This window comes from Aedes albopictus, chromosome 1 (genome assembly GCF_035046485.1).
Source record: "Aedes albopictus strain Foshan chromosome 1, AalbF5, whole genome shotgun sequence".
Classification (NCBI taxonomy): Eukaryota; Metazoa; Arthropoda; class Insecta; order Diptera; family Culicidae; genus Aedes; species Aedes albopictus.
Genome location: NC_085136.1, coordinates 273783176 through 273793584, shown reverse-complemented (window position 1 = coordinate 273793584; position 10409 = coordinate 273783176). Strand labels below are relative to the sequence as shown.

Sequence of the window (10409 nt, the reverse complement as noted above, 5' to 3'; positions counted from 1 at the left end):
AACTGTGGAAGTGCTCATAGAACAAGCTGAGAAGCAGGCTTTGTCCCAGTGAGGACGTTACGCCAAGAAGAAGAAGAAGTGAAATCATTTTATGTCAAATGTCCATTATGCCAAACGTCATGTATGCCAAATGTCATTTATGGAAAGTGTCCGTTATGCCAAATGGCATTATGCCAAACGTACCAGACCCCTTTTTTAAGAATTTTAAATCCCAATGAACAGACATTGACAATGACAACAGACGTAAACGAACCTACACTAGACCTAAATTTTACCGACTTAAAAAGAAACGCATCATGCCCTTCCCACCGTTCGTTTCCTGATATCCTAATATCTAATAAAAACGCATCAAAAAGTACTAATTATTTGTTACTATTTTACAAAACAGAACAGAAAACGGGCATTTAGTACTTTTAGCTTCTATTTGTGATATTTTGTGATTTCAACTGGAATGGATAACATAAGAAGAGAAAACAGAAAAAACAAAAACGTAGAAGCAAATCAAATAGCAAACAAAAAAAGATCAATATGAAAACCACACGTTGGACAGGAAAACCGTTAGAATAGGCGATATAATTGAACAAAAATAGCATATTTATTAGGAAGAAAAAAAAACAATCAATCATTATAGAATAGTGAATCAAAAAAAAACTGATACGGCGGAATACGTGTAAAATTCTATATTTTAAATGTACAATTAAAACAAACACTGTGAATCTAGCCGACATGTTACACATACTACACAAAATCCGAAATACCCGCTTCGGTTATCACGAAGCTGCTCCGTCCCGGTGCAGCAGTCGGACAGAACAACAGTTGACATCTTCGTTCGCTACTCCCGGGAACCCTACTTAGTTGAAACCTCGTGTGCACCAGCGAACCCCAGGCTAGTCCCATGGCGGGAACTATTCGTTCATCGTCCAGTGTGGAACTGTCTACGACGGATCGTACCTGGTTGGTGCAAACGATCGCGAAATCGAATCTATCCTGAAGGGAGTGCAGCCCGTTGACCACCCGCCGAAACGAATGGGCGCGGTCCACGAAGTTTTGCTCTTCGGTGTACGCTGCCGTTATGGAATCGATTATTAGTAATGTTATCGGGTTGTTTTCCAGCAGAATGGGCAGTCTTTGCGTAATGCATTCCTCCAAGGCGGGCTAAAAGGGTAACGGAATAAGTTTCAGTCTCCATGTCGTTTGCTCAGTGAACGAAAGGACGCCACGACATCTAGAGCTGTATAACTGAGATATTGACCATAGATTTAGATTTGGAAGTCCAAACTAAATCCTAGGGTCATAGAAATAGTTCGTTCAAAGTGTTTTCAGAGTTCTTCGTTACAGTATGGGTAAGGTATGAATTTCTAGGTTTGTCGCCCAACTCAATACATATAAAATAAATGTCACTTACCGCCGTATTCAGATGTTCTACGAATATGTTATCCGTGAACTTTTTGCTGTCACCCGTTAGTCCCAGGCTCCGCTTCATTGCTTGTTCCATTTGCACCAACCGCTTCGATGGGAACGGATGTTCGGTGCTAATATAGACAATCCCTCTGGGAGTATCACATTGCATCTGGCAAACCAGTGCCAGATGTAGACATAGTTGTGTTTTTCCCGAGCCAGGTTCACCGGCAATTTCCACTATGCCACGTGAGCTGATACCGCCACCCGCCAGTTGATCCAACCCATCTACGCTGAACTTTATTTTGCGCCAACGTTGGTGATTCTCCTTCAGTGATTGTTGAGCTGAAAATGTCACCAAAATTTATCAAATTTTCTGAGACAATTAATTTGTTTACCATCGTGTTAGCGATTTATTCCTACCGGTTGCAAACGTAAAAGGTTTCGTTTCATCGGAATCAACATTCATCTTGTTTCACGCGACGTGAATTTATGTTTTGTTTACAATTATTTATGCTCTCGGTCGACCCAACCGAACCACCCACAAGGCCCACAACAAAACAAGACGATTGGAAGTGTGTGAGTGCGAGAGTACGGAGAGAGCGGCGCGAGAGAGAAGTTGAAATGTTTCATCAAGAAAATTTCCCACGCCACGAAATTGTGCACGGTAAAAAATTAGCATACCTAGGATAAAGGAACCGAACGGTTCCTATCTTCAACCGAGTCTTCAACATCTTTCAACGTTAAGTCTTTATCAGGACCCTGTATAGCACGAGACTGAAGCCAGATAGGAAGGTACGATCTTCGGCAAAGTTGTTCAGGACGACGAGTACTTCCAGGTCATGAAGAACATTGTTCCAAATTTCACCACCACGTGGCGCTAGTGTTCATAGTTACTTCCGGTACGACTTTGGTGAGATATATCACAAGATTGAAACCAGACAAGAAGGTGCGATCTTCGGCAAAGTTGTTCAGGACTACGAGTACTGCTAGGCTCTGAAGAGCATAGTTACGAATTTCACCACCACGTGGCGCTAGCGTACATAGCGACTTCCGGTACGACTTTAGTGGGATATAGCACGAAATTGAAGCCAGCTAGGAAGGTACGATCTTCGGCAAAATTGTTCAGGACTACTTCCAAGTGATGAAGAACATAGTTCCGAATTTCACTACCACGTGGCGCTAGTGTACATAGTTACTTCCGGTACGACTTTGGTGGGATATATCATAGGATTGAAGCCAGATAGGAAAGTACGATCTTCGGCAAAGTTATTCAGGACTACGAGTTCTTCCAGGTCATGAAGAGTATAGTTCCGAATTTCGCCACCACGTGGCGCTAGTACATATAGTTACTTCCGGTACGACTTTGGAGAGATATATCACAAGATTGAAAGATAGGATAGGAAGATAGGAAGATAGGAAAGTACGATCTTCAGCAAAGTTGTTCAGGACTACGAGTTCTTCCAGGTCATGAAGAACATAGTTAAGAATTTCACCACCTCGTGGCGATAGCGTACATAGTTACTTCGGGTACGACTTTGGTGAGATATATCATAGGATTGAAGCCAGATAGGAAGGTACGAGCTTCGGCAAAGTTGTTCAGGACTACGAGTACTTCCAGGTCATGAAGAGCATAGTTCCGAATTTCCCCACCACGTCGCGCATGTGTATATAGTTACTTCCGGTACGACTTTGGAGAGATATATCATAAGATTGAAGCCAGATAGAAAAGTACGATCTTCGAAAAAGTTGTTCAGGACTATGAGTTCTTCCAAGTGGTGAAGAACATAGTTTCGCATTTCGCCATTTGGCGCTAGTGTACAGTGCGCATTTGGCGCTAGTGTACATAGTAACTTCCAATACGACTTTGGTTGGATATAGCACGAGATTGAAGCCAGATAGGAAGATAAGATCTTCGGCAAAGTTGTTCAGGATTACGAGTTCATCCAGGTCATCAAGAACATAGTTGAGAATTTCATCACCTCGTGGCGATAGCGTACATAGTTACTTCCGGTACGACTTTGGTGAGATATATCATAGGATTGAAGCCAGGTAGGAAGGTACGATCTTCGGCAAAGTTGTTCAGAACTACGAGTACTTAAAGGTCATGAAGAGCACAGTTCCGAATTTCACCACCACGTGGTGCTAGTGCATACAGTTACTTCCGGTACGGCTTTTCAGAGATACAGTAGACGTTCGATAAGTGCAACATGTTTACGTTTCAGTTACCGAATGAAATTGGCTAACTGCAACGACTGACAGCCGTCAAACAGTTGTCAATTGCTGTTGGACGCAGCCAGAATGCACTCGAAAACATCGCAATGCAGCTGTAGTGCATCCGAAAAACATCGCAACTCTGTTGACGTTTTGTTTTTGACAGATAGCGGTGCGATAACTGCAAAATTGTTGCACCTAGCGGACTTGCAGTTAAAAAGCATTGCAGTTAAACCGTTTGCACCGAGCGAACGTCTACTGTATATCATAAGATTGAAACCAGATAGGAAGGTACGATCTTCGGCAAAGTTGTCCAGGACTAAGAGTACTTCTAGTTCTGAACGTCACCACCACGTGGTGCTAGTTTACAGTAGACGTTCGCTCGGTGCAAACGGTTTAACTGCAATGCTTTTTAACTGCAAGTCCGCTAAGTGCAACATTTTTGCAGTTATCGCACCGCTATCTGTCAAAAACAAAACGTCAACAGAGTTGCGATGTTTTTCGGATGCACTATAGTTGCAATTCGATGTTTTAGAGTGCATTCTGGCTGCGTCCATAAGCATTTGACAACTGTTTGACGGCTGTCAGTCGTTGCAGTTAGCGAATTTCATTCGGTAACTGAAACGTAAACATGCTGCACTTATCGAACGTCTACTGTACATACTTACTTCCAGAACGAATTCGGTGAGATATTGCAGAACTTCAAGCCTGATAGGAAAGCAAAATTGTTTCGGGCTACGTGCACTACTGGGTTTCGAATTTCACCACTACGACATTTTTTCTAGCTATTTCTGTGGGAATTCCTCACGGAAATTCCTACATGGAATTTCCTCAGGGTTTGTCTTGGGATTCTTATTCAAGGATTTATTCGAAAATTTTATTAGGGATTTTCGTTCCAGAGATTCCTTCAGGAATTTCTTCGGAATTTCTTCTAGAGATTTCTTTGGGAATCCTCCCAGTGATACCATCATGAATTTCTGCAGTCGTTTTTACGGGAATTCCTCCTTTAGGGATCCCTCCAAAGGTTTCAAACGAAATTATTCCAGAGAGAACATTACTTCTGGAATTCTTCCAGGACGTCCTTCGCTTATTCCTTTAGGCATTTTTTTCTTGTTTTCCTCAAATGTCTCCAGTTAGCCAAGTGGTTAAGGCTATGGATCGCCAATCCGGAGACGGCGGTTTCGATTCCCGTTCCAGTCGGGAAAACTTTCTCGACTCCCTGGGCATAGTGAATCATCGGATTTTTTTGGGAATTCCTTTAGTGGCCCTCTCTGGATTATTTTCAAGATTTCTTTCGAGAATTCCTCTGGTGATTCCATTTGGAATCCTTGAATATATATTTTTTTGTAAATCTTTCCAGGGATTCAAGAGTTTTTCCAGGGATTCCTTCAAAAATTCTTCCAGGCATATCTGATTCTGGAATTTCTCTAGATACCCCTTTGTATTTTCCTTTCGCTTTCTTTCCCCAAGGATTTCCTCAGGAATTCCTCAAAATTCATTCCAGAGCTTCCTTCTGCAACTCATCTATGATTTTTTTTTCAGCAATTCCTTCCGAGGTTCATCATGGAACTCCTTCATTGATTATTTAGTTCTTTAGGGATGCTTTCGGAATATATTTTGCAGGAAAATGTGGAACTAATGTATTCGCGTCGTTCTCACCGGAAGCTGAATGAAATTCCAATCGGCTTTCACTACACTTTTCTAGGGCAGTGTAGGATTCCGATAACGCAAAAAACGAAATTTTGTTCACTAACTGCTGAGATGTGGATGCGCAAAAAAAATAGTTCCACGTTTTTTGCCTGTCGGTACTTTACGTTACAAAAACGCTGTTGGTATAAGCAATCAAGTTTGAATGGAGTTGCAGAAAGATTCCATTTCGCTATTACTCTGAGAACCTGTAGCTAATTTCAAAGTTGTGCGGACAAGTTCAGGTTGGACGGATGACTTTTTGCTGTTTAGAGCAAAGCGTTATCAGTTTTAGTCAAGTGGGTGACACAGGTCGGACTCGATTAGCCGGAGTCGGGATCTTATGTTTCTTAACCCTTTGAAGCCGGAATGTTTCCAAGCCTTATTATTTTTACGTTTTTCTGTTGTGTTGGTGCTCAATACAAACAAGGGTAGAATTTCATACAGAATATTTTTTTCTGGATATCCTAGGTCATCCAAACTGTACTTGAGTTTAAATCCTAAAGTCTACGGGTGTAACGGTAACTTCTTTCATTATACAAAGCTACTATTTGTAGTCTATCATGTCCAATAAGTCACCTGAAAGTTCAATACACAGTATCAGATCAGTCGGGAAATCCTAGGTCATCCAAACTGTTCTTGAGTTTAGATCCTTAAGTCTACGGGTGCAACGGTAACTTTTTTCATTATACAAAGTTATGATTTGTAATCTATCATGTCCAATAAATCTTCTGAATGTTCAATGGACATCATAAGATCAGTCAGGGCCATCCAAACTATAATGATATTTAATATCTAGCATCTACAGCAATTGAAGTTTCTGTTTTAGCTATACAGAGTTAGGTTGCATAATCTATTATGCCTACTGGACCTCACAGAATACAACCAGAAACTACGACATAGCCAAATTATCAAAAAAATATTGTGTCACATTACTATCTGAAACGAAATCGCCTCATGTCACAGTGGTTGTATTTATCATAACAGTAGAAAGCCCATAATATCCCAACAATATATAACAACGCTTTTATTGTTCCTCCAATTACTTGGTATGTACAGTGGACTATGTAACACTACTTAACGTAGCGGCAAAAGCTATTATCACAAGTGTAGGCCTGAAGATATGGTCTCCGGAGTAGTGTTGTTGATCTGGAACATCTCAAAACTAACTTGAAATGACTCATGATATGCAGGGCGATTACAGATTACAGTTTAAAGCTTATTGTGAGAATAACTACTGTTACTATCAAGAACTGAACTTCAGGATAGCAACTTTTTTCCGACTCTCAATGTCTCAAAGGTTCACAATAATATATAGTTGGTCAGGTTGGTCAGTCACCGCGAATAAATCCCATAGTGTCTCTAAATGACATTTGAGATTTCAATAGCTTCACGGATCTCAGCTGATTATGCTATGCTATTATTTATGGTGAAAACACATAAAGTTTCTCTTGTAGATTTGAAGGACTTCATTATAGAACAGTTTGGACGAACCTAAATGTCCCAAAGGTTTATAATAAACAAGTAGACTTCAGATTGGTCCAGTAACCACGGATGAATATGCAACGTTACTCAGTATAGCAGATATGCTTCTTTTACGAGTGCAGACCTGAAGTCCTGAACTCCAAGGTAGTTTGGTTGACCTGGGATATCCCTGTAGTGTCTCTAAATGGCATTTGAGATTTCAAGAGGTTCGCGAATCCCAGCAGATCATGCAATATTATCATTTATGGCGAAAACACATAAAGTAATTCTTGTAGATTTGAAGAACTTCATTTTAGAACAGTTTGGACGATCCTGAATGTACCAAAGATTTGTAATTAGCTAGTAGACTTCAGATTACTCCAGTAACTACAATTGATTACACAGCGCAACATTTTTTTTGTCTCAAGAGCAAACTTATGTGGGCCGCTGAATCCGAATCCGGGCTCAGATTTGCTCCAGCACGTCACAATTTTGCGCTATACCTCAATTTATAGGGCAAAAATTCGATTTTGGGCTTTTTTGACTGCATGCCATTAAGCATGGAAATATATTTTTTAAGCAATCAAAGAATAAATTGGTCAATTAACATCTAAACTAATGACTCATGCAAAATATTTCGTTTTACCAAATCAAATTTGAAAGATTTAAGCATTTCATGTCAGTATGTAAACTTGCATGCAACTTTAGGAGGGTGACTTGTATGGGAAATATCGTACCTAACATAAATCACTTAAAACTATCAAATTCGATTTAGTAAAACGAAATATTTTGCATGAGTCATTAATTTAGATGTTAATTGACCAATTTATCCTTTGATTGGTTAAAAAATATATTTCCACGCTTATCGGGTTGCAGTCAAAAAAGTCCAAAATCGCACAATTTGCCCTATAAATTGAGGTATAGCTCAAAATTGTGACGTGCTGGAGCAAATCTGAGCCCGGATTGGGATTCAGCGGCCCGAAGTCTGTCCGAGACAGATAAGTTTGCTCTTGAGACAGACCAAAAGTTAATTTTTGTTACGCTGTGTTATGCAACGTTACTCAGTATAACAGATATAATTTTTGTTACGAGTGTAGACATGAAGTTCTGAATTCTAAGGTAGTTTGGCTGACCTGGAATATCCCTATAGTGCCTAAAAATTACATGGTAGATGTCAAGATCTTCACGGATCCCAGTAGGTTATGCAATGCTATTATTTGTAGTGAAAATATATAAAAATATTCTTGTAGATTTGAAAGACTTCACTATGGGACAGTTTGGAACACCTAGAACATCCCAGAATATGAAACACCTTTGGATATTCTTGGCAATGGTAAAATGAATAGGGTAGAAGCTTCAGTTTTGGCCAGCCCGGAGTTTTGGCCATAGTGCGATATTCAGCCTGTTACGATCTAAATCGGCATAAATTTATTTTTTATTAGAAGATTCTAATGTAATATGATGATTAAAGCTGTGAAAACCTTACATTTTGATTAAAAACTAGAAGAATTAAATATTTTTTCTTAACAAATCAGCTCCCATATGTCTATTTTGGCCAGGGTGCTTCTAATTTGGCCACTCCCATAAGAAATACACGTGATTGGCCAAAATAGAAACCAAAGTTAAGAATATGGCCAAAAATGCGGCAATGCTTCTATTTTGGCCAGTGCCACTTTTAATACAAAAATCAAGTATTAGCTTGATTTCTGCATTTTTCTTATAAAGTATAGATATAAACCTCTCATTTGACGCATTGGTTGTTTCCATTGGATTATTGGTTATTTTTATAAAAATGATTTCTCTTAGACTGGCCAAAACCGGTGCCCGCACCCTACATATAAACGTAACCCACATCGAAGTTCACCTTTTAGATCAAGTGATTCAAGATGTTCTATATCTTTTGTAACACCAAAATGAATGCTTTACATTCATTTGTTGGAGAAGCATTTCGCATTAAATCAAATTGAATTTTATTTATTGGAATGCTATGTTTATTTGTTTTGTGCATCAAAAAAGAAAAAAACAAATTTATTGTTTATTTTATTTTTGATGATTATTTTATATGTAGTTTCTGTTTTCTTGCAACATGATGCAGATTGGTTGTTCATATAATGTGGGAGGTCTTCTAGCAGTCTCTAGAAGTAAATGAATAAAAAAATGAGCAGAATAATAAGCGAAAATATGTAAAAATCAAAATTACCTGTGACGGTCCGTTTACCCGGCATTCGTGTTTTGGAGTGCAGATTCTTAGAACTAAGCCTACAATAGAACAACTGGAAAAACCGTTCGCTACAATAAGTCATCAGTAGTGAAATAATTGAAGCTAATTTCTTACCGAAGTACTTGGAATAATTATCCACTGCTTAAATGCTGACTACTTTTGGTGCAATCATCTTCACTTCTGCTGTTTATTTTCGAAAACAAAATGGCGGTGGCACGTCATGTGCTCAAAAAATAAAAAATATTTGCGCTTTGTTTTAAAACAAATCTAAGTTGTTTTAACTAATAACTTTTTTAAAACAATAAAAAAACGTTATTTGATCCAACAAAAATTAACATAGTTTTGAATAGCTCTAAATTCTTTGCTTGTATATCTGGAGAACAGGATGCTCTATAAAGCTGAAATTTTGACGTTTTATCAAGCCAACTTTGATTAGTGATCAGTCCAAATTTCAGCTTCCTACAGCATTCCGTTTGCGAGATATTATTTTGGAAAACGTCAGAACCTGACTCTGGATAATCGAATCCGACCTGTTCTTCAAACAAGTTTTTGGAACAGATAAGCAAAGAATTAGCATAATTTAAAACTCATAAAAATAAAAATAGAAACGCCAAAGCACAGAGAACAGACATCCAAGTCCAGTTCCGAAACTGTGTAAGGAATTTAACGCTTATTTGAAATCGACAACACAAGTGGCAATAGCGTGGCGCTGCAATCGGTTAATTTCCCATACAAATCTAATTCACCACTTGAAATGTTTCAATTCACCACTGACTGTGGCAATATGGTGTTTGGTGGCGTTAATGTTGTCATCATGTATTGGTTTGCAACCTTACTCAAGTAAAGATTCAAATCCTTACACAACTTTCCGAATGAAATTTGTTCTAGCCTGGATGTCTGTTCTCTGTGGCCAAAGTGAGTCTACATAAGTTGTTCCTCGCTTGTATTCACGTCATTTTTTGTAAAGTCCCTTAGGCAGCAACTTATAGGTTTCCATTGTTTACGTTATAACCAATGCAATGAACGGATTTCACAACTTAACAAAAACCCACGTCATTCTGGCGATGCTAGAATAGGAACCATGGGCGGTCAATAAAACATACACCTAAGCTACAAAAAAACGCCACGTTATAGAACAATGATTCATAGTCAGACGAACCCACAACTTGTAACGATTACGGTTAAGATGTCACTCGGTTTTCTCGGATTCTGTGTGACGTCTTAAAGTGGAGCATCTTTGCCTCTTGAAACATCCATACAAGAGTATAGTGTCGATAGTCTTGATGGCAACAATATATGTATAAATATTACCATACTGCCGGTGGTATTACCATTACTTAACAAAGATTATACCATTAACGATACATTTAAATGAGAGAATTTTGAGAGAAAAGAGAACATTTGAGCAGATCTTTCTCATTTGGTA

General features: G+C 38.9%; 1 protein-coding gene and 1 long non-coding RNA gene across 2 annotated transcripts; both read right to left on the bottom strand.

The window, feature by feature from the left end:
* Window positions 1–6: 6 nt before the first annotated feature.
* Window positions 7–1952, bottom strand: LOC109400876 (DNA repair protein XRCC3). Its single transcript, XM_019673364.3, has 3 exons — window positions 1822–1952; window positions 1406–1743; window positions 7–1155 (listed from the first exon to the last, which is right to left on the bottom strand). Exons 1-3 carry the CDS (start codon window positions 1865–1867, stop codon window positions 739–741), a joined length of 801 nt encoding a protein of 266 aa, XP_019528909.2. The 5' UTR covers window positions 1868–1952; the 3' UTR covers window positions 7–738.
* A 6696-nt stretch (window positions 1953–8648) lies between these two features.
* Window positions 8649–9535, bottom strand: LOC115259480 (uncharacterized). The gene is made up of 3 exons (XR_003894099.2): window positions 9098–9535; window positions 8963–9035; window positions 8649–8897 (listed from the first exon to the last, which is right to left on the bottom strand). It is a non-coding gene; the product is annotated as an uncharacterized LOC115259480 (long non-coding RNA).
* Window positions 9536–10409: the final 874 nt, after the last annotated feature.